The sequence below is a fragment of the Pongo abelii genome, chromosome 14 (assembly GCF_028885655.2).
Source record: "Pongo abelii isolate AG06213 chromosome 14, NHGRI_mPonAbe1-v2.0_pri, whole genome shotgun sequence".
Lineage (NCBI taxonomy): Eukaryota > Metazoa > Chordata > Mammalia > Primates > Hominidae > Pongo > Pongo abelii.
The window spans coordinates 37,115,206-37,140,468 of NC_071999.2; the positions used below are offsets into that span (position 1 = coordinate 37,115,206).

Below are 25,263 nucleotides of genomic sequence, written 5' to 3' on the forward strand. Positions count from 1 at the left end.
TATCCTTTTGTATATTGGATTTTTTAAACCAAATACATATATTTTTCAGAAATATTTTAAATGCAAAAAAATTGCCAATAAAGTCTTCGTCCTTTTTTTTTTTTTTTTTTTTTGAGACCTAGTCTCACTCTGTCACCCAGGCTGGAGTGCAATGGCATGATCTCAGCTCACTGCAACCTCCACCTCACAGGTTTAAGTGATTCTCCTGCCTCAGCCTCCTGAGTAGCTGGGACTACAGGCACCCACCACCACGCCCAGCTAATTTTTTCTATTTTCAGTAGAGATAGGGTTACACCATGTTGGCCAGGCTGGTCTTGAACTCCTGACCTCAGGTAATCCAGACACCTCAGCTTCCCAAAGTGCTGGGATTCCAGGCGTGAGCCACTGCGCCCGGCCGCTTCTTTTCAGAGGTAAAAATTGAGAATAGGTGGACCCTATGTAACAGACTTACATGATCAAATTTAATGTATACATTTCAGTTTTCAGTTGCGACATCATACTCTCTTGAAGAATATGTGACATAAAAATTAACCAAAATGAAAGCTCAGTCTTCCCTTTCATTTTACTCAGTTTATGTTGACTAAGCTTTATCTGTATCTTTCTCTAGAACATTGTTTCATCAAATACGAATAATATTGATTTGCTCCATGTACTCAGGTTCATCAACTTGGCTGCGAAGTTGTTGTCTTGCTACTGGAACTTAATCCTGACCAAATAAATCTTTTTAATTGGGCAATTGACCGATGCTACACAGGTTCCTACCAACTTGCGTCTGGCTGCTTCAAAGCCATAGCAACTGTGTGTGGAAGCAGGTATGAATCTTTATAAGCAGTGATGAGTGGCAAATACATTTAGGGTTACTTTTTGTGATATGAATGACGGAGAGCTGTTTTGCAACTATATGAGCAAAGTAAGTTCGATGAGAATATAAAATGTTCTGTATGTCCCCAGCAGGTAAACTACTCCCTGTTAGGTTGCAGTTCCATTGGTTTTTCTCATTTTATCAGGAAATGATATGTTGTTATAGTACCTTTCTTTTTAATTGCCTGGAAATTCACAGTCAGGTATTACAGCAGGATTTGAAAATGACAAAGAAGAAACATTATAGGAATTAAAGGAATGTCTAGAAATGTTTATAATGAAGGTGAACTATAGCCCATCAGCCATCTTTACAAAAAACCAAACCCAGGAAGTGGCCTCAAATTTTTAAACTCAGTTTATCCAAAACTTCAGAAAGGAAAAAAAGAAAAGGAAATGTGGCACCAAAGGTTCTATAGATTACGCTTTTAAAACCATTGCCTTTGTTATATAAATTAGTTATTCAGTGTAGCCATTCAGCATGATTTATGTGCTGAAATAAGTTCATAGCTACCATGAAAGGGTTAATAAAGGTTCTCCAAGTTGCATAAGCTATTCCCAAGAAAGAGCTTATGTATCAGAAAAATTGAGGGAAACCAGCTCATTTATTTTTGAAAATATTCATATAGACTGTCAATTTTCCTTTTTAATTAAATGTTGCACTTTAAATAGCTATCTTGAGCTACCAGATCAAGAGAATAAAAGTGAATTAGTTTTAAATTCCAATCTCTTATAGGTCTAAGTTAATAAGAGCGGTATTTTGGAAGACGTCTACTTTCAATAAACCTAAAATGAACATGCTATTTAGAGAGACAAGTTTCTCCTTAAAATTTTTATCTTTCTTTTATAAAGATAGTAGATAACATTTCATATCTAAAGCTTCCAGCAGTAGAGTTTTTATTGTAGATTTTAATATCCATAAAAGTTAGAGCAAATAAATATAACCTAAACTGCCTGATTTTCCATCAAGTTTTATTTCCTGTTATAAGCATTACTAAAAAATATACTTTATGACATTACCAAAAGAACATTGTTCCAAAAATCTCTTTGTCAAGAGTGCTTTTTTTTAATTTTCAGATATTTCAACATTCTAAAAATAAAGTTTTGTTCACATGACCCTTTGATTTTAAAAAATATATTTAGAATCTATGGCTTGGACTTCTTTCTTTGACAAAAATAAGTTTCACCTCTTCGCTGCCCTTCTCCCAGTGAACTTGGCTTGAACTATCCTAATCAAATTTATTGCATTGCATGGCCATCTCACAAAATATTACACTGCATTTCTCTGAATAAATCTAGGTATTTTTCGTTAGGGAGCACAAATAAGTGCTTAATAAATTTAACAACATAGTCTCAATTTCAATAATATCTCTAGTCCCAAAAATATTAGGCCATAAAACCTGCTATGTTCCACGTATTTTTTAAGGTATCATTGTACACTATCTTGGTTTCTTAGACAAATACTGCATATCTATTTGCATTCATGACACTCATCTATTCTGAAGGAAGGGCAGAGGGCAGGAGAATGCAATGGCTTGAACCCAGCTGTCCAGATAGTGACCAGCGTTTCTGCCATTTCTCAACACAGGGAATGTTCAGAATTTAAAATTTCAGCTGTTGCCTAAATTTGCTCTTTCCACATAAATTCTCATCCTGTGTAGTCTAGACAGGCCTCCAGAGAGGCTTGAGCAGTCATTGTGCTTGTGTTTGCAGTACTTTTTTCCAAAACCAATTGTGGTATTTTCAGCTCTTGCTTGATTTGTCTTCTGTAAGTTTGCTTCTAAAAAGCAACTGAAGACCTTATGAAATATGTTTCTGAAAAGTCATATGCAAACTGAATTTTATTTTAGGTTTCTCAAGCAAGTTATCTACACAGTAACTCCTACAAGTCATTTTCTAATCAAAGAATTCTTATAAGATAAATAATGATCTCCTCCTTTTCAAATAGGAATGATTATATCCTGGATTTATTTGTAGAGGAATATGACAGCTTATAAGTACATTTATTTATTAAGAAACCACTCATAATTGACTTTAAAATACCTAAAAGATTAAATTTTTTTAAATGTTCTTGTTGATTTAAATTTTCTACTTTAGCTTTAGAAAAGAGGATTTGCCATTTTTGCATAATTAATATATCAGTGTTCATTAGCTGTGGCAATGGGGAAAAATGGTTCTCTACATCCTTCTTTTTGGTTACTTTTCCAGCAGTAAAGGACTGTGTGTGAGTGTGAGTGTGTGTGTGTGCGCACGCACGCGCGCACGCACGCATGTGCTGTGAACTTACTGTTCTCTAGTCAAAACTCTACAGCTATGCCATGCTATGACTCTGGTAATATTAGGAGATAGAAAGTCAGAACAGAACTTGAATAGGACCAAAGGAAATGAGGATAAAGATAGAAAGTGATGGTAGAACTAGCAGTATTAATTTTGCAAAATTTTTCATAAAACATGTTAATATATTTGATTAAAAGCTATTAGATACAGCTCACTACTATAATTTAGTACAAAAAAAATGCTTACTTGTTAGGCAGCTTTAGTTCAAATAACTATTTGGCTTCTGTGTGTGTCCTAATTAATTTTTCCCTCGCTCCAAATGAGATTAGAATAAGAGAGATAAGGAAATTGAGAAAGAAACTAAATTACTTTCCAAGGTTATAAATCAAGGTAAATTGTGTATTAAGAGTATAGGCTATTTCCAATCACTAGCTTAACGCACCAGAATTCTCTTCACATTTTAATTAAATACTTAAGAATTTCATTATTTTTACTTTTACCTTCCAACACACTTTTAAAATGTGTTTAATAGATGTTTTAGAATTGTGTGTAAGAACAAAGTGCAAAGTGTTGATTTTTAAATAACTTTGTTGGATTTGTTTTCGGTGGTGGTTTTTGTTGGCATTGTTTGTATGTTTGTTTTTCTTTAAGTTAACTTTCTATAAATCTTCCTAATTTAAGTCAGGCCTAGCAAACTTGAATTCTTAAAAGTAAATCCGTATTTCTTCAGGGAATATTATCCATCTATCAACATGGAAGACAGGCAAAGCTTATGATTCATAAATCCCAGTCAAACTCCCTAACTGGTGATAAATAGCCCTATTTGGTTGTGTCAGCCATCTGGAGTATTTCAGGAGAGCAGAGTTGGGAATCTGGGCTCCAGAAACATACCATCTTGGGTTCAAATCCTCACTCCACCTCTAATGAAGCAGCTGTGTGTTCTTGAACAAGTTACTGCAGATGCCTACCCACTAGTAAAATATGGCTGAGGATAGGGTTAGAATAATGATTAAACAAAAACAACCTCTTGGCCTAAGGCCTAACAAATGGTAAATACCCCATAAATAATGTCATTCAATAGTTGTTGCAGGAGAACAGCTGTGAAGTAATCCCCTCAATTAGCCAGTAAAATCTTTCTCTTCAGAATACCTCAGAGCCATCTTAAGCTTTGTCACATAGTACTAGGTAAGCCAGAGTAGCGGACATTTCCCAAATGCTTCAACATCTCCTCTCTTCTAAATAGTTTTATTTCTTGTTTACTTTTTAAGTCATATCTACCTCCCATATTTAATTTATCATTTGATTTTTATTTGATATGATCACAGCTGTCTTTATCTTTTATCCTTGCTCTGCCTATGCTGAATAATTAAATATTGAAAGGTATAAGATTCCATTTCTCAGCCTGTTTTCAACATCTAAGTACAGATACTTTATTTGTACTCTTTTGCTTATTTGAAATCTCTTTCATTGTTTCCTCCTCTGGGTTTCTTTCATTTTCTGAATCTGTTATTCCTTTCAGTGTTGTTGCTTATGAATTTAATAGCTCATTCTTCAACAACAAAATAAATGCTCTGATGACAAGGTCAAGTGCATGGCCCTGCCTAGTAAGAGGGAGGCTTTGTCTGCCCCTTTCCTGCCTTTAAATCTGCAGTGATCCAGCAATATATTTGGCTCATATATATGTATATTTGTATATATATAAATGTATTAGTGTTAAATTCCAATGTCAGAAGACAGAGACATAGGTAAAGCATCTTTGCTACTATAAGGCTCAGAAGGGAGTTTCCTTTCTACTTTTATAGGCAGAAAGGTCTGTTCCGAGATACGGCAATTTGTAACAATTCCAAACTACACTGGCTATGAAATGCACTATTGTGGGCTGTCTAGGAGACTGAGAGCATTGTGGATAAGAGCTTGAATTCTTTGAAGTCAGACTTATCTAGGAGTCTGGGCTCCACCACTTCTACATGACCTGAAGCAAGTACTTTTCTCTAGGCCTTGCATGCTTGTTGTGAAGATTAAATAACAAATCTAAGTAAAGGTCTTGGCACAGTACCTGGCACAAAGTAAGCACATAATAACATCAACGTCACCCATCATTCAACATCATTCTTGCACTCGTCATCATCACCACCATCATCTGGGGGTAGTTCCCCAATTTTTCATCAGACCCACCACAAGTTTAAATAAACTTGTGTTTATTTAAAAATACAAGTTACAGAAAAATAATCATTTTGGAGTTAAAAATTAATAAATCTATTTTGGACGCCAATATATCAGTATCTACCAAAATTTTAAATGTGCCCTTTGACCCTGCATGACCGCTCTATGAATTTTTTCTAAAGAAAGGCCAGCACATTTGGTGTTTGTGGCACTATAATAATGAAAAAGTGAAAACAGTCTAAAATGTCTACCAATGCATGTCAAAAGTTGGACTTCCCAGGAAATAGACTGAGATGGATATATGAATGCAGGACATTTATTAGGGTGGGCCCTTGGGGTCAACATCTATGGGGAAATGAAGGAATTAGGACTGGGAAGAGAAAAGAAACCTCAGTCATTCCCACTAGAGCTGCTGCTGGGGAACAGATATGACCTTGACCTAGGCAAACCTCTGGTTGAAGGCAGTTCCCAGAGAAGGCTTCAGATCAAGGATTCAGCTGCCATCAGTTTAGCTGGAGGATTGAGTGCCTCCATCCTGAAAGAAGGATCTAGGTGGCACACCACAGTACGCATTACAAGAGTAGTTGTTTATGATATGTTCCTAGAATGGAATATGTGACAGCTATTAGGAAGACTGAAGTGAGCCTTATAGCTCGGTGAAAATGCATATCATCAAACAGTACAGACAGGTGGTGTAATCACATTTATGTTTAAAACCCTGTGCATTGAAGGAGAGGTATTTTGATGCAAATGTTCATATATAGTCTTGGAAGACAGCTGAAATATCAAAATGTTGACAGTAATTGCCTCTTGGATAAGATTAACAATTGGGAGAATGAAAGGACATGAGATACTTCTACATTTTATTCTACTCCCCTACCTGCAAGCAACACCAACTTGCAGCCCTGTGAGTGAACCGTCTTCAGGGCAGACCCTCTAGCCCTATGTGTTGCTTGAATCTTTTAGAAGAAAAATATATTCATGTCATAAAAATTAATATTCAAGTAATGTTAAAAGTAGAAAAACTTTTTCATGTGTTTAACCAATTCTTACTATAATTTCTCACTGAACTTAATGTAAAATGGGATGTATTCATAGTAGGACATGCCTTTCTGGAAGGGTGATTGTCTCATTCTGTTTTCTGTTGCCTATAACAGAATACCTGGAACTGGATAATTTATAGAGAAAGCAATTTATTTCTTACAGTTATAGAGACTATGTCCACGGTCAAGGGGCCTCATCTGATGAGGGCCTTCTTGCTGATGTGGACTCTCTGCAGAGTCCTGAGATGGCTCAAGGCTTCACATGGCAGGAGAGTTGAACATGCTAGCTTCTCTTCCTCCTCTTATAAAGCTACTGGTCCCACTCCTATGATATGTGTCAATCCATTAATCCATGAATAGATTAATCCATTCATGAGGGCAGTCTCGTGACCCAGTCACCACTTAAAGGCCCCAGTTCTCAATACTGCCACAATGGGGATTAAATTTCAGCATGAGTTTTGGTGGGGCAAACATTCAAACCAAAGCAGTGATTGTTCTAAAACAGAACTTCTTAGACAATGCAATTATGTAGAATCAAAAAAAAGATTCCCAAGGAAAAACAACTAATATGTTTTTTCATCTTCAAACTATCTTTTTCTTCCTGAAGTTTGTTTGAAAATAAATAGTAGTAACCCACCTTCTACATATAAACCGTTCAATTGTTCAACTCAGCCAGGTGCAGTTGTTTACACCTGTAATCCCAACACTTTGGGAGGCCAAGTCGGGAGGATCACCTGAACCCAGGAGGTGAAGACAGCAGTGAGCCATGATCACGCCACTGCACTCCAGCCTGGGCAACAGTGAGACCTTGTCTCAAAAATAAAAAAGAGAGAGAAGAAAAGAAAAAGTCCAACTCACCAGGAGTTTTCTACTTATAGCTTCTTTTCCACTATAATCTAAGAAAATACATATGGTGAAAAGATAACATCTTTAAATAGGATTACATAGCAAGAAAAAAATGGATCTAATCTCTCTATTCTATATGGTTATACTGCCAATTGCCACATAATCTGTTCTGTGTTCCTCTCCCCCCATCCCACACATGCTATCAGTTACCAAATCCTGCTGATTTTATCTCCTTAGTGTTCCTCAGATCTCTCCCTTCCTTCTGTCTCTACTGTTTCTGCTCTAATTCAAGCCCTCATCAGTTCCCATTTGCATTCTTGTAATAGCTTCCACTCTTGGCCCCATACAATCCATTCTCCACACAGCAGCCAGAGTGATTCTTCAAAAAGTGAATGCCATTGCCTCCCTCCCCAGGGCAAATCCTGTAGTGCTTCTCCCTTAGGGTGAAGTCCATAGGCTGGTCATCTTCTGAACCCACCTACTGGCCTAGCCTCACTTCCTTCTGTTCCTCTACTTATTTTATTCAGTCTACTACACAAAGATTCTTCCCTTTTACAATAGGTATCTGCTGTTTCATTCTTGTAATCTTTCAAAATGCTGTCCTCTCTATCTGGAACATTCCGGTACAACGCCTTCCGTGACCTGGCTAATGTCACCTGGTGCTTCAAGACCCATTTTACTTGTTTCCTCTTCAGAAAAGACTTCCCTCCCCCCCATCTAATGTAGGTGTCCCTCATCAAGATTCTTGTAGCATGCTGTGGATGTTCCAACAACACTCATCAGAACTAGACTGTACAGACTGTCTCCATGACTAAACTGTAAGCCCTCCTTAAGGACTGGGACCAGCCTTGCTATCTTTGTATCATTGGTACTTTGCATGGTGTTCCTGATAGTTGTTTGGCACTTAATAAATTTAGAAGAATCAAATGAAAATATTAATTTGGTGAGCTATTGAGAAATTTAGTACATGTATCCTTTTCTGTCTTTTTCACTTGTTGGTTTGCATTAAAGTCCGTTTGCATCAGATAGACTTTTGTGTTCTTTTATCCTGGTGTCCCAGTATTTAATTTCAAACCAAAATAAAGTCATTTTCCTTTATCTACTGATAAATAGCAAAAGAAGGAAGCAAAAAATGGCCAGATGGGGGTAGGAATGCCACTATAAGTGACGGAGTTCAGCACGCCAGCTAGAATTTTAAGAGGTGACAATGTAGCCACGCTGTCTTATAAACCATGCTTTTTTTTTGTTTTGTTCTGTTGTGTTTTTAGGAACTATCCCTTCGACATAGTGACATTGTTAAACCTTGTTCTATTCAAGGCCTCTGACACCAACAGAGAGATTTATGAAATCTCCATGCAGCTCATGCAGGCACGTATCATTTACTGGCATAGAAAATATCCATCCTTGAGTACAGAAAATAGAAATGGTAGTTGATTACCTAATTGCTGTTTATTGATAGGCCTTTGTTTATTTCTGCATATGGTTTGTGGCTATGAAGAGTGAGAAAGCAATTATATAATCTTTTGTAAACGTACTAATTAAACTGATGTTTTACCTTTAATACTATTTTTAAATGGGAATTAATTAATTTTGTTACTTCTAACCTTTGTTAAATACAAATGCTCATGAGATATCCAGCTAATATTTTTCATACTACTTTTTACTTTCCTACATCTTTATAGATCCTTGAAGCAAAGCTTTTTGTATACTCAAAGAAAGTCGCTGAGCAAAGACCAGGAAGTATTCTCTATGGAACACACGGCCCGCTGCCACCCCTCTACAGCATGTCACTCGCCCTCTTGTCATGTGAGCTGGCCAGGATGTACCCTGAGCTCACACTCCCGCTCTTCTCAGGTACCAGGCAATAGTCAATAATGACATATGTGATCATTTCTAATAATGACATATGTGATCATTTCTTTGCTCTAAGTAATTTTTCTTTTTAAATTCTAGTTTAATTTTAGAGTTATGACCAGGCATGATGCCACTCATTCCTGTAATCCCAGCACTTTGGGAGGCCAAGGCAGGCAGATCACTTGAATCAGGAGTTCGAGACCAGCCTGGCCAACATGGTGAAACCCTGTCACTACTAAAAATACAAAAATTAGCCAGGTGTGGTGGCACGTGCCTGTAATCCCAACTACTTAGGAGGCTGAGGCAGGAGAATCACTTGAACCCAGGAGGCAGAGGTTGCAGTGAGCCGAGATTGCACCACCGTACCCCGACCTGGGCAACAAAGTGAGACTCTGTCTCAAAAAAAAAAAAAATCTTAGAGTGATAATTAGTGATGCTAAGTTTGTAGGTCAGAATTACTGTGGGCTAGATCCAGTTACATATGAAAGTAAATTCTATAATTGATAAATGAAAAAAGTTCTTTATCTAAAGCAGTATAGGCATAAACATACATATGACAAATGCAAGGTGCTTAGATTAATAATACTAACTTCTGCATACATTATATATATAAATTTCCCAAAGAAACTAATATCCCACAAAAGCTAAATATGAACAGTATAATTTATAATACATATAATTGCTGCAAGTTGTTTGGTGGTTGTGATAGTGGTGGTGTTTTGTAGCTTGTATTTTGCTACATATATAAGTTGTTGAAAGTTTGAATTTTTGCATATTCTTTACAATCTTCATAAATAGTTTTTGTGAATTTGGCTTTGCATAGTGGATGGATTGCCACCTGTAGGATAAAAATTCATTTGTCACCTAACTTCTTGCCTAAGCTTATGTAGCACTTTGCCAAGAGACAGACTTTGGCCTCTTGAATTCATCCTGTTTTTCCATCTCTATCACCACCTCACCACTGCTTTGTCCAGATCTTCCTCAGTCCTTCCCTGCCTCTGCATTACCTAACTACAGTTTATCTTCCATGTGGCAGTCCATCCACTATGCAAAGCCAAATATGTACAGCACTTCTTAACTCAAACTTCTCTGCCCAATTGTCCTAAAAATAGCTGATAACAGCCTACATTTAGTGAGTGGATAGTAGGTACCAGGCTCCATGCTAGGCACTTTATGTGCATTGCATTCATCACTTAATATTTATAAACCCTGGTATAGTACAGTGGTTAGAACAGAGGCTTTGGAGTCAGGCAACCTTTCACTAGTTGTTTGACTGTGGACAAGTCACAGAACCTCTAAATTACATTCCTTATCTGTAATAGTAATGACTACCCCATAGGATGTGAAGATTAAAGTGATCTAATGAAAACCAAGCAGCTGGCCCAGTCCTGGCATGGAATTATCACAACTACCACCACCACCATCATCATTGTTCTACAGATGAGAAACTAAGGTTTAGACATGTTAAATAATTTGCTCAAGACCATATAGCTAGGAAGCAACCAAGTCAGAATTAAATCTAGATCTGTCTTCCTCCAAAGCCATTGCTGTAAAATTAGAACTCAGCCAAGGGGCAGGCAAAAAAAAGCTACTTTTCTAAACTTGCTTTCTACCTTTTCATTCAAGAATCCTCTACTCCAATCCTACTGAATCTTTGACCAACATTCCAGGTCCTCTTGTAAATCTTTGCTTCTGTACATGCTGTTGAATGGCCCTCACCCCTTCTTCCTAACTTCAACTTTCCATAAGATCTAACTTAACATCCACCTCTACTGTGCAGACCTCTCCATCTACCTGAGGCAGAGTTAGTCACTTCTTTGTGTAATACCAGAAACAATGGAGAGACCCAATAAAAGCCTTTTTAGTAAATTAATTCTCTTCTTGCAAAACTAAAATTTATTTTTATGCACTTCACCCAAGATTTGAGTGCTGCCTACGTGCTAGGCACTGTGCTTGGGTTTCAGAAATACAGAGGGAAATAAAAGTCTCTCCCATCAAAGGTTCATAGTCTAGCAGAAAAGATAGATATGCAATCAAGCCAAGCACAGTGGCTTATGCCTGTATCCCAGCACCTTGGGAGGCTGAGGCAGGTGGACCACTTGAGGCCAGGAGTTTGAGACCAGCCTGGCCAACATGGCGAAACCCTGTCTCTACTAAAAATACAAAAATTAGTTGGGCATGGTGGCACATGCCTGTAGTCCCAGCTACTCAGGAGGCTGAGGCACGAAAATTGCTTGAACCCAAGAAGCAGAGGTTGCAGTGAGCCAAGATTGTGCTACTGCACTCCAGCCTGGGCGACAGAGCGAGACTCTGTCTCAAAAAAAAAAAGAATATATAGATGTGCAATCAAATGATTTTGATACAGTATAGCAAATGCAACTTTTTAAAAAAGAAAAATGCTCAATGTATTAGACAGTAGCTGAAGGACTAATCAATTATTGGGCCAGGAATATCAGAAAAGACTTCCCAGAGAGAAGTTGATGTCTAAGCTGTAGTTTGAAAGGAGTAGAAATTTGCATAGCAGACAAGTAGTTGATAGACGTTACAGACCAAGAGACCATTGCATATGCATCGGCTTAGAGTTATAAACTAGCATGATGTAATTGGGGGTTTATATAGAAGTCAGTTTAGGTAACATAACGTGCAGGAACAGGAAAAGCTAGAGATGGTTGTGGGCAGATGCAGAGGCCAAAATCATATCTTGGAAGGCTTTGTGTACACTAAAAGGTTTGTAGGCCAGCAATCTTCCATATGTGCTTTTTGAATCCCCCTTCAGAGCTCTGTAAACAGAGACAGCATCCCAGCAAGCTGCTGGGGTTTTGAAAGCCACTGATGAGTTGCAAACGAGAAGAGGGAGTATCAAGATTAGAATGCATTTTTGAAAGCCTGGTTGCAGTGTGGAGGGTGGATTAGTGAACATCCAGTCTGGAGAGAGGAGGATGGTTAAGAAACGATGGCAATAGTCCAAGGAGGAAATAATAAATGATAAGGGCCTGAACAAAGACAGCCCAATGAGACTGGAGAGGAGAAACCAGAGTGAAAAGCTGCCAAGCAAAGGCACAGAAGAGAATGCCTGCTGTGACATCAGGGAGGTCAGTGGTGATAACCCTCCTAGAAACCCAGTACAGGGAGAGGAGAAGGTTTGGGGCAAGGCAGAGATCAGGAGCCCAGCCCAGGATGTTGAGTGTATGCCTCTGCTGGACTTCCTCCTGTATGGATGAGCCTGAACTGAGGGAGGTCAGCGCTAGCAACTCACAGAAGGATGGAAGGGATTAGAGCCATGGGCATGGATAAGATCAGGAATGGAGAGAGCACAGAGTGGAAGAAAGGGCCTGGACACCCCCACTTTTGCAGACTGGTCCGAGGAAGAGCAGAAGGGTGAGAAGGCATGGAGGGAGAACACTCAGGAGAAGGTTTTCATGGAAACGTAGAGGAAAAAGAGATTTAGAAGGAGAGAGTGAGCAGTGCACAGCCTCCAATGCAGTAGAGAGATCCCAGAAGAGAAGACCTGAACATGACTCTCTGAGTTTCGAGATTCATTGGTAACTGTCAGTAGTTTCTGCAGGGAGGTAGTGGCAGAAGCCAGATCACAGTGGCCTGGCTGAGAAAGAATGTAGAAGGAGAGGCTGGCCCTCCAGCAGGGTGCAGAGTCAGAGGAGGAGTTTTAAGGATGAGCGATATTGGAGCATGTTTATTAGCTGAGAGGGAGATGCTAGTAAAGCGGGAGTGGTTCACAATTCAGGAGAGAGGAGAGAAACAGTCCAGCAAGTTTAACCAGATCAGAGGCTCCTATGAGTTGCAAGCAGGTTCAACCTACATTTCCTTGAAGAATTACCTTTTGGCTGTTTTGGCTTAGGGGAAATTACTTTTTAAAAATAACACAGAAAAATTAGGAGGTTATAATAGATTCCAAACACTTGTTTTTAATATAAACCCTGTGGTGAAATTTTTATTGCCTGTAATTTCAAGTGATCTAATTATTGTAAACGGCCAGACAAATTGTTCAGGTCCACTGAACAAGAGCATCCCACTGATGTGGTCTCACATTTTATTTAAAGTATTTGTGGAGCAGTGAATAGAGGGCTATTTGCATGTCTAGGGCATTTTTCTTTTTTTGTTCCCTTTTAAAAAGGGAACTACCCTTGACTGTCCAGGAGCTACCTGGGTGCTTGGGATACCTCAGACAGACATCCCTGCCCTCTTGGTGCTGATGTCTGTCAGACAAAATGCATTTAACATAATAAACAAGCAAATTATGGAATGCATAAGTCTTTGTTCCAAAAAGTCTATAGATTTTTATACCATTGTTAAAAGATAGGTCTTTTGAATAACTACTCTTTTATTCATTTTTGGGATTTTTTTCCCCCTCTTAAAGTCCAGATCCTTCTAGTGGAGTTTAAATAGTTCTTCCACCATAAAACTATTCTGAGTCTTTGCACCCAGAAGTCATTTTCCACCACCGAACCCCCAAAGCGCTCTGTTTGTGCCTTTCTGATTTCATTTGTCACTGTTTCCCTTGCCCCAGAGTGATTTGTCAACATAATTTGTCTGAGTCTCTTTCTTAGGGACAGGAACTGCATCATTTGTCAGTCTTTGCTGTCTTTGTCGTGTCTAGCACAGTGGCTTGCACCTAGAAAATGCCCCGTACCTTGGGACAAATGAATTTTCTGATTTTATAAGGATTTGAGGATGTGACATAACAGTCACATACATCAGTCACATCCATAAATGTAGAAATCAAGTAAATTTTGAAATTTTGACCTATATAAAACATAATAACTTAGCACTGTCTGATTATTGTGATATAACATTATGGTCTCCAAAATAAAAAATTATAACTTTAATTTTATGAAAAGGGCCAAATCGATTAAAGCTGCTGTTTCAGAAGATCCAGTGAATTATCTTGGTATAATTCCTGGCATCTGTGTTGTTCTATTATTTAGCAGCCATGAGCCCTCTAAGCGAGACTGCATTGCCACACTGGATCATAACACCTGTATGAGACCAAGCTTTCTAATTTCCCTGAGGATAAAATACCTTCTTCTCTAGATATGAGAGATAGATTACATCGGAGCCTACTGCATATACATAATGCTGTGCTTCTGTATATAAAATAGAAAGTTTATTTGGATTATAAAATTAAATGCTGCTGGCAGTGAAACAATGCCAAAATGCTCTGAGAGAAAGTAATGGTGAAATGACTGGACCAGACCTAGGGCTTCACTGTTTGGACTCACGTGTCTCACAGGGGACATGCAGCCCTTGGCAGGCACCTTCCACATGCTTAGCAGTTTTCAAGACGACTCTGCAAAGTGGATTTATTCTTCCTAGAGATCCACATGTCACTTTTTAACAGCCAATGTTTCATGGAAGACACTTTGTAAGACACTAGGTCAGTGGAAAGATAATCATTGGTGTTAGACTGATCCTAACCACAATTTATAAGAGCCTGATGGATGATAGGCCCTGTGCTGAGCACATTGCATTCATTATGATTATATCTTTTAGTCATTACAGTAGCCTGATGTGGGGCCCTATCAGTCCCATTTTACCGACAAGGGAACTGAGGAGCAAAGATGTTAAGTAACTAGCCCAGAGTCACATGCCACTAGTATGTGGTGGATCTGGAATCTGAACACATGCCCTTCTAACTCCGAGTCCCTTATTTTGTCCACCCTCTGATATACATCTTCCACTAGCAGTAGATTTGAACTCACTCCACTTTTACCAAGCCTGTGCTTGCCCCACAGTGGTATACACTTTCCTGCACAGGGCACCAGATGTGGAGCAACAAGCTTGCAGACAAGCCTTGGTTTTATGATTCTGTGGCCTTGGGGAGCTCCTGTAAATGAAAATGTTTTGTAAATGTAGGACACTGTTCAGTCTACAAGTTGGCATTTGAATTTCAATTTATTTTCGTGGAATAAGGTGTGGATGACTCTCTGTCACTGCAATTCTCTTTAGAGGTAAGCCAGCGATTCCCCACAACACACCCCAACGGGCGCCAGATCATGCTTACCTACCTGCTGCCCTGGCTGCACAACATTGAGCTGGTGGACAGCAGGCTCCTCCTCCCGGGGTCGAGCCCCAGCAGCCCAGAGGATGAAGTCAAGGACCGGGAAGGTGACGTGACTGCTTCTCACGGGCTGAGAGGAAATGGCTGGGGCTCTCCAGAAGCCACGTCACTGGTCCTGAACAACCTCATGTACATGACAGCCAAGGTAAACTCAGAGGAAATGTGCTTCAAATAGCATGGCTCCATCATCAGAAAAAAACCCTGGGTTAGTCAAACCCCAGGGAAAATGGGATTCCTTTAAAAATCACATGAATGGGGATAAATAGTGGTGATGGTTGCACAGAAATATGAATGGACTTAATGCGACAGGCTGTACACTTACAAATGGTGGTGATGGTAAACTTTATGTTATGCGTATTTTACAGCAATTTTAAGAATGATAATAAAAATAAAAATAAGCCTAATATTTAAAAAACTCACATGAATAGGTATTGTGCATGACTGATTTGTGCATTATTAATTACTGTTTACTGAAAGATGGCATCTTTCTGATAAATGGTCATGTTTCCCCCTTCTTATGATTTTGAGATGGTCATGACCCTCAAAACTACTTTCAGTCAAACCTTTTGCATCCTTACAGTTTTCACACATCTCTTGGGCCGGTTTTTATTTTGTTATAGTATGGAGATGAAGTTCCTGGGCCAGAAATGGAAAATGCTTGGAATGCTTTAGCCAACAATGAGAAATGGAGCAACAACCTGAGGATCACCTTGCAGTTCCTGATTAGCCTCTGTGGGGTCAGCAGTGACACAGTTCTCCTACCCTATGTAAGTGTCTCCCAGCCCTTCAAGAGTGATTATTCCTGCAGGGACTCCCATGTGCAATTTGCAAGTCAGAATGTGCTCTTTGCTCCAACTAAAATAGAAATGTCCAGTTAGTCACATGAATCTCCTGTGAGCTCATCCAGATATTACATAAAGGTTCCCTTCTGCCCCCTAGACACAGGCTATGTGTGCTATTGATGCCTCTGTCATCTCCTTGCTCTGAGCCTTGGGACACAGAAACCTATTGATATAGCAGGTGGATATTTTTCTAGCAGTTACCGAAAGCTGCCTTCTATAAACATTGGACCTACTATGTAAGAGACACTAAGTAAAGTGTTGTATTATTACTAATAAGAATGTTTCATGTTTACATCTTGATGCTCTTGAAACAGAATAAGAAAGCAGAGTATCCAGGTTTTTCTCTTCAAATTCAAGTGGTAGAAGAGAGAAGTAAGCACGGAGAAATCCTTCTGAAATGTCTGATATTTACAGTTGGTATTTAAAAGTGATAGGATCAACAGAATGACAGCATTTTTAAAACCCAAACTCAATTGGCATTTCTGTGCTGGTTGTTTTTGTGACAGGTTTATGCCTTCCTGATGCCTTGGGTCCACATAAGCCTCACTGCAGCTTGCAGGGCTCAGGTTGGACTATGAGGCCTGCAATAATGTGGAGCTTTAATCCAAAGTTATTTTTAAAATTTAAAACCATAAAAACAGCTAAAACTCATCTGTTTCTTGGGGAGAAGAGAATAGCAGGGGACTGGATTCCTTTTTAAACAAAAATAGCTAGCAGTTTTTTCCCAGGGTTTGTATAAATAAAATTCTTTCTGAAGATGAGACCTTTGATGGCGAGTTTTCAGTTTAGATAGAATTCACGTACCTCAAAAGTAACTTTTAAAAACTTAGCCATTAGAAAAGGTAAGGGCTTTAAGAATACACTGTTGTCAGACGTGCTGATGAAGAGAGGTGAATTTTAATCCAAGTCCTTGGTTCATCCTAGGATAGCACAAAGATTAGCTATCACGGTGACAGCTCCTGCATGATGACACACTTATCTAAATGAGAGGTTTACTGGCCTAGTGTTCCTGTGGACTAGGCTCTGTGAAACATCCCTTGTTTTCTTTTTCCTTCTCAGATTAAAAAAGTGGCAATATACTTGTGCCGTAACAACACCATTCAAACCATGGAAGAGCTTCTCTTTGAGCTGCAGCAGACAGAGCCCGTGAACCCCATCGTCCAGCATTGCGACAACCCGCCCTTCTACCGCTTCACGGCCAGCAGCAAGGCCTCCGCAGCAGCCTCAGGTAAGAAGAGCAACCGGGCAGACGCCTGGTCACAGATCCCTGGGGTTTCTTTCATGTAGATTCCTGAAAGGGTATGAGAATGTGTTTGTTACTTTTTTCTTATTCCTGTGTGTGCATTCAATTAAGAGATAGCTTAAGAATAACTGAAACATGGGCTGGGCGTTTTGACTTAATGCCTGTAATCCCAGCACTTTGGGAGGCTGAGGCTGAAGTCAGGAGTTCAAGACCTGCCTGGCCAACATGACAAAACCCCGTCTCTACTAAAAATACAAAAACTTAGCCAGATGTGGTGGCACACACCAGTACTCCCAGCTCCTCAGGAGGCTGCAGGAGGAGAATCGCTTGAACCCATGAGGCAGAGGTGGCAGTGAGCCAAGATTGCACCACTACTCTCCAGCTTGGGCGACAGAGCAAGACTGTGTCTCAAAAAAAAGAGAATAACTGAGTCTCTTAGAGATCATAGGGTTAATGAAATGATCTTGTAAAGATGACTGAGAATCTGTGGCTCAAGCATCCTCCATCACAGAACTTTGTATTTCAGCCGATCCCAGCCAGGACACTGCAGCCACTCAGGAATCTCATTTCTGGATCCTCCTTCTTGTATCTGGACCCTCCCTTGGCTAATATTCCTTCAGCGTTGATTAAAATACCCCCCAAAAGTATTATCACTTTTGGTTAATTGGTGTCTCAGCAACCTTTCATGAAATATATGCCATCCTCCTCAAATTCCTTGAAGCCTGCCTCCCTTCTGCTGACCTCATGCAGTAACTGCCTTCCAATTCCTCTCCTCCCCGAGTCTACTGTGCCATCTGTTTGCCCTATACCCTGCCACCAGAGCAGTGTTCTTACAGGGAAGCAGTAGCACAGTAATCAGAAGTGCTAGGCACTTGGCCTTACTTCGCTAGCATTAGTTTAGTAACTCCTGGACCCAGAAATACTAAAGCAGCCAACAGCAGGGCCAGCCACTATAAATAAGCTCATTACCTAAGTGGCCAGGAAGAAGAGGTTTCAAGAATGTAGGCTTGCTTTACGAGAGTTAAGGAATTTGGTTTGACCATAACAGATGTCTACGATTCTCTCATTTCAGTGGTGTGGGCTTGGAAGATTGTTTAGAATGTCTGAGATTGTGCAGAAGATGTAAAAAATCTTCCAAACATAAGATTTTACAGGAAATCTTTCCCTGGAATTACTTGAGACTTGAGCTTGACCCCTCAGCTTGCATCTTTTTATAAGTGTTTTTCTTCCAATCCCATCTACAGGAACCACCTCTAGCAGCAATACAGTGGTTGCTGGCCAGGACAATTTCCCAGATGCTGAGGAGAACAAGATATTGAAAGAATCTGATGAAAGGTTGGTACACAAATTTGACTTAACATCCAGTGTAATGTTCTGCAATAATCTATACAAAGACATCAATACAGGTTTGTGGAGTTTCATAAATTTTGCACATACATAAAAATCCTTCTTTGTTTTTAGAAACTCAGACTTACTTTCCAACTCTACTCAGTATATCCCTAAAGATAACAGTTATTTCTGTGCAAAGTCAGAGAAGAGAAAGATTAAGAAGGGTGTTGTTCTGGTGGTGGTGGAATTCCACTTACCCCAGGGCTTAGTAAAAACCATGAGTTGTTCTGCTAATGGACACAGACCATCTGGAATTAGAACTGCTGTGTGAAATTTTCAAATCTAATTGTTGAATAATTTCTTAGGGATAGAGTAGTCATCTTGAGATGAGTTCTATGAAACATGATTATTCTTATTTTACTTTTGCTTTGTCCTGTCTTGGTTAACCAAAACACTATCTTTTCCTGCTAAACAAAGTCTCCATTCCCTCCACATTAGCTCTTTAATAATAATATTTCCCCCCTATCTCAGCCTTCTTAGTGCCTTGCCTATGAACTACTCATCAGTAGTCAAATCAGAGTCACTCTTTCCTGCAGCTGATTGTGAAGAGCAGGGAGACAAACCAGGAGAGAAAAACAAAACTCAATTTAAAAAAAATGAAAATTAGGATGGTCCTCACGGTGTTGAAAACGCCTTCAGCTGAGCATTTTATAGTAAAAGGTGATGAGGGAGCCCTTTTACTTAAGAAATGAGTAATAAGGATGAGATGCACATTAATTCATATTAAAGGCAATTTAGGGGATCAAGTGGTAAAAATAACTCACTTAGCCCAAAATGCCCCAGCAAGCCCACAGTGCTTCCTGAGCATCCTGAGGATTTCATCATGTGTATTGGGGCACAGCAGGGGCTGGCGTGGAGATGACCTGACACAGGGCTGCCTGCCCTTGGGGCTCTGAAGGCTCCTTCCCTAATTCAGGCACCAGCCAGACTCCTCACTGCATCACTGGGCAGCTGTGTTACCTTTAGGCAGATGCTCATCCATACGAGCTTCCCTTCAGACTAAAAGCCCAAACCCAGCAGATCATGAATTATAGACCTTGTCCTTTGTAGTTCTCTAATAAAGGCTTTTATTTCTTTCTCAGGAATGAATAAAGGTTTTTATACTCCACATATTAGTGAAGGTACAAGATTATTAATTAGCATGTTATTTTTTAAAATCTATATTTGCTATTAATATTACCTTCTTTGGAAAACTACCTCATGATAAAAGTCACAGTATTTCTCTAAAGATATTTTTACTTTCTCACTAGAGTATAACATTCTTGATCATTTATTGTTTTGTCTGAGTTTCCCGTCTGAATTTTATTTGAGGTAGAAAGATGATAGATCTCCATGTATTACCATCTCATTACAAAGTCCTGTTTAGGGCCAGAGTTCTGAGTGTCCTGCCTAGAGTTTTTAGTGGTGCCTTTGAACTTAAGAAGCCAGTAATCTCTCTAATATCAAGACCACAGAACATCTTCAAAAGAGATTTTCTTGTTTAGCTCTTACTCCTGCTCTGTCACCATATCTCTGCTGGTCATTAGAAAGCCTGATGGAATTATCTACCCATATATATCACACATATTCATACATGTCAGATTCTTTTATACTGACTGTTCATCTCCCTATAACATTGATTGGTCATATTCATATATATGTGCAAACATGTCTATGAATATGCTCTCCCAATGGATACCACTATTCCATTGATCCCATATAGCACCTACACTATTTGTCTACTGTATTCTTTTTTTTCTATGAAAGTAGGCTGTGCCCTCAGCCTAAAATCCTTTTTTCTCCTCAATCTACTTATCACCCTTCCTTCCTTGTAATCCCTGTCATGTTGATGTATGGGTGCTTACAGACACACTTATCTCAACCACCAGATTTTAATTCCTAGAGAACACAGAGAGACTGTGTATCTCTTACACCAAGCTTGTCCAACCTGCAGCCCACAGGCCACATGCGGCCCAGGACAGCTTTGAATGTGGCCCAACACAAATTCATAAACTTTCTTAAAAGATTATGAGATTTTGAGTGTGTGTGATTTTATTTTTTTTAGCTCATCAGCTATTGTGTTAGCGTAGACAGTTCTTCTTCCAGTGTGGCCCAGGGAAGCCAAAAGATTGGACACCCTGTCTTACACATATTTCCATCCTCAGTGATTAGTCTACTGTGCTGTACATAGTAGGCATTTTAAAGTGTTTATTTGGTAAGTGAATGAAAATAAGAGAAATGTCATAGCCCCAGAGGTGGATAAGCTGTCCAAACACCACCAGTCCCCTTTCCCTTATCCTCTCAGTAACCCATCTCGGAGGACAGCGATTTACTCCTTTCTTTACAGTCCTTATAGGCAAAGAGCCTACAGAGACAGTGTTGTTCAGAAACACCACCCCAGGCTGCTGTGTTAACACACCTCAGGAGTGGGGCATCTCTTCCACCATACCCATTGTTGGGCTGAAGGAAGCACCATGGAGTTGGACAAAATGACCGCCTTGGGACCGTGTTCTTTACAACTAGATTAATGGTTCTTTGATGTGACTCAGTAATATTTAATAATGCTGTTCCTACTGACAAAAGCACAAACAAACCTTATAGCTTATGTGGAAGAATATTAAAACAAGAGTAAAAGAATATGTGCCAAGCTAAGGGGAGGGTAAGACAGTTGGTGTCTTAACTCCTGACTAAGGAAAACTACAACTTAACATTAACCTAAACTTGAGGCCCCAGTAGTCAAAGTAAGAGAAGAAAAATAAAGCAAATTTTATAACATTCAATTTTTTTAAAAAAAAGCTATTCAAGTTAACAGTAATCTATGAAACATTTCAAAATAGCTAGAAGAGAATAATTCAAATGTTCCTAGCATAAAGAAAAAATAAATATTTAAGATGAAGGATATCCCAATTACCCTGATTTGATATTTACACATTAAATGCCTGTATCAAATGATCACATCTACCCTGAAAAATGTACATCTATTGTGTATTAATAAAAATTTTTAAAAACTATCAGAAATTGTAACAGAAAGTACACCTATAGTCTAAGATTTTTCATGTAGTTTATTTTACTAGGCATCAAAATGAACATATATTTATTAAAAGACTAGTTTATAGCAATTTTTAAAGTATGTGGAAACAATCTTCATAAGTTTTTGTTTTTGTTTTAGAGACAGGGTCTCATTCTGTCACCTAGGCTGAAGTGCATGAAATCACAGCTTACTGCGGGCTCGGCCTCCCAGGCTCAAGCAGTCTTCCTGCCTCAGCCTCCCAGGTAGCTGGGAGTACAGACATGTGCCACCACACCTAACTCATTTTTTTATTTCTTGTAGAGACAGAGTTCCACTATGTTGCCCAGGCTGGTCTCAAACTCCTGGGCTCAACTGATCCTCCCACCTCAGCCTCCCAAAATGCTGGGATTACAGGCATGAGTGACTGCATCCAGCCATAAGTATTTTCAATATATCAATCTTAATAAAAAATTTTTATAAATTTATATGCCCACAAAGGGATTTTTCATAGAAAGCTAAAGTAGTAAACCTCACCTGTATAAATTTTGAACGATCTATATTGAAACAGAGATAATTTCTATCTAAATTGATAGTGTTGATATACATTAATATATATTAACTATCAGTTATCTAAGTATTATTAATTTGAGCTAAATCAACAAGGTAAAACTGAGGGGAACTTTTCATCCTTCTAATTTTTCTCTTATCAGAGCTATTTTCATGATGTATTTCTTAAGGTATGTACCTTTGATGTTAAAAGACATCAAAGATTCTACTTAATCCTTGAAATTCTTCGAGGGACCAGATCGAAAATAAGCTTCTTCAACCCAGAAAAGCAAAGGAAAATAACAGATTTTACACTTGGGAGTCAGTTTTTTACATTTTCCTTGCCAGACATACACTTTGCTACACTGTGGCTTCCGTCTTCTCCAGAACAAGGAGAACAGTCTGAAAGGGACTTGCTCCTCCCCTTTATTCCAGCCTCATAAATAAACTCCACCCAGCACCCCTTTAAATCCAACTCAAAAGGGAAAAGAGATGAGTTGTCATCCGTCCTGTAGTTCTTCCGGGTCCGGGCCCTCCAGGGCACAATTTAAAACCCTACATAGAGCACAGTTCACGGTAGCTGGAAGTGCTGTGGCACTCTCCACCGGACGGAAACCTGCAGATGTGCCATTTTTTCATCACCTTGCTTTTGTTCCTTTCTGAATGATGTCTGGGCTTAGCAGATGCTGTTTATCACTTTGCATTTATCAGCATAAATATGATTAAAGAACTTCAGAAGGTAATAAGTTTGTCCTTTTTCCAATTTATTTTCATAAATACCAGTCTGATTTAGTTGGCCAATTTGTATGAAACTAAGCCAATGTCTTAGATACTCTGTTCTTATAGATTCACAAATGCCCAAAAGATGTAACGGTGAAGAAGGTTTGAGGTATGAAGTTACTGGGGAAAAGATAGCTGTCAGGATGGAGGAAATGCTGTTGCAAATATCTAAGAAGTGAATGAAACCAAGCTCATTACAGTACATTTCTGTAATTCAGCAAATCCAAATCACTGATGCAGTGCCCTGAGGTTGTACACCTGGGACAAGATGGGCATCTTAATGGCACATCCAGGACTTTTTGCTGAAACGTTACTCTTTCTCCACACATTAGTGAGGACAGCAATAGCCCTGCACCTTCCAGTGTCCCCAAAAGAAATAGAGTATTGATCTGTTATGAGTTAAGTCAGAATACCCGGTGAGTAATGTAGAGGGACACACCTATTTTGGCTTGAGTTTTCCAGGTATTTCTAGATAGCCTTAGTTCTTTGTTTTGGCTACATACATATTAAGTTGATAAAACCTGCTGTGTATCATTTTATATAAAATAAATATAGACATAACATTTTGCGCACACTGCCCCTGAACCACACCCTTGCCCTACCTTGTAGGCCTCTGTTTGAGAAATATGCTATTGATTTCTTTCTAGAAATCCTAGGTAGAAGCATAATAACTAATACCTTATAGTCAGACAGTGTCTTGCAGTTTTGGAAACACTCTCAAACATCCTTTCTTCTGATCCCCCAAACAACCCTAATTAAATAAAAGACAGAGTATTATTATGATGCCCTTTTTGCAGTTGTGGAAACAAGTTCCCCAGGGAGGTAGAGGCCTTGGCCATGGTTACAGAGCTAGTGAGAGAGAGCTCAGCCTTAAAGCTCCGTGTTCCACGCGGGGAGTTGGCATGGCACTGAAGGCCTCCTGCATTGCCACCTCCCTGTGGTCAACACTAGACAAGGTGTATAACTTCAGCTCCCCTCAGTTTCCTCATTATAGAATAAATAATGCTTATCTCAAAGATGAGTGAGCAAGATTAAATAAGATGATGTCTATGAATTACTATACTTCAACATTTTTATTTTCTTTGTTGTTGTTGTTTTGTTTTTGTTTTTGTTTTGTTTGTTTTTGGTGGGGGTTACTTCTTAACAAGTCACAAGAGAGACCAGACCAAAGAGTCCTTCTGGTGACGTTACTCCCCAACTAGGACCTTTCCCTGAACACTCTCAAACTATTTTTAAGAGAAACTTTAATGCTGGGTAAAGTCCAAGATTTATTATAAAACTATTTTTGTGTATTTCCCATTCTATGTACTTTCAGTTGTTTAATCATTCAGGAAATATTTATTGATCACCTACTGTGTGTCAGGCTATGCAAATAAGGGAATCATGTTATTCAGTATCATGCCCATTTTCTTTCCAAAGCAAATGTTACGATTTTCTAGTTCAATTGATATATTAGGCTTAAAATTTTTATCTTTTCAAGGTTTGGACTTGTGCTTATGAGCAAGAGTGACCACTGACCCTCTCAAGGAAACAAGAAATGTTTGGGGTACAATTTTTACAGCATTCCTTTAAGAAAAGCACCATTGGCAACTAGCAGCTGAAAAACCAACCACTAAATCATAGTGTCAGTTTATGAGTAAGAGCATAGGCCGGGCGCAGTGGCTCACGTCTGTAATCCCAGCACTTTGGGAGGCTGAAGCGGGTGGATCATGAGGTCAGGAGATCGAGACCAACCTGGCTAACATGGTGAAACCCTGTCTCTACTAAAAATACAAAAATTAGCTGGGTGTGGTGGTGCGCACCTGTAATCCCAGCTACTTGGGAGGCCGAGGCAGGAGAATCGCTTGAACCTGGAAGGCAGAGATTGCAGTGAGCCAAGATCGCACCACTGTAGTGCAGCCTGTTGACAGAGTGAGACTCTAACTCAAAAAAAAAAAAAAAGCGCATATGCACACATTAATATTTCATTCCGGTTATTCTTGTATTTGAAGGTTTAGTAATGTCATCAGAGCCCACACTCGCCTCGAGTCAAGATACAGCAATAGCTCTGGAGGATCCTATGATGAAGATAAAAGTAAGTACCAACAGGCTGTGGGCTTTCAGATGGAACGCAAGTGGTCAGAGGATGGAAAATGAGTGTTCTGATTGTTCTTGGTCTGATTACTAAAAGGGCCTATAGATATTAAGTAACCATATAATCCACCTATGCAGATGAGCATAGAGTCAGCATCCTCAAAAGTTAAAAAAAAAAAAACCGTGGACAAATCAAAATTATAAAAATTCAAACTACCATCCACTCCTGTGTTTATATATATATATATATATATATATTTTTTTTTTTTTTTTTTTTTTTTGAG

At 39.1% G+C, this 25,263-nt stretch overlaps 1 protein-coding gene across 4 annotated transcripts in view; it reads left to right on the plus strand.

The window, feature by feature from the left end:
* Window positions 1–25,263, plus strand: part of FRY (FRY microtubule binding protein) — a 448,789-nt gene that overhangs the window by 346,613 nt on the left and 76,913 nt on the right. For all 4 annotated transcript variants that reach the window (XM_054528883.2, XM_054528884.2, XM_054528882.2 and 1 more), the window contains 8 exons: window positions 658–812; window positions 8,456–8,555; window positions 8,870–9,041; window positions 15,006–15,262; window positions 15,738–15,884; window positions 17,019–17,187; window positions 18,447–18,537; window positions 24,898–24,980. In XM_054528883.2, the coding sequence (XP_054384858.1) occupies window positions 658–812; window positions 8,456–8,555; window positions 8,870–9,041; window positions 15,006–15,262; window positions 15,738–15,884; window positions 17,019–17,187; window positions 18,447–18,537; window positions 24,898–24,980 (1,174 nt within the window). The remainder of the gene's footprint in view (window positions 1–657; window positions 813–8,455; window positions 8,556–8,869; window positions 9,042–15,005; window positions 15,263–15,737; window positions 15,885–17,018; window positions 17,188–18,446; window positions 18,538–24,897; window positions 24,981–25,263) is intronic.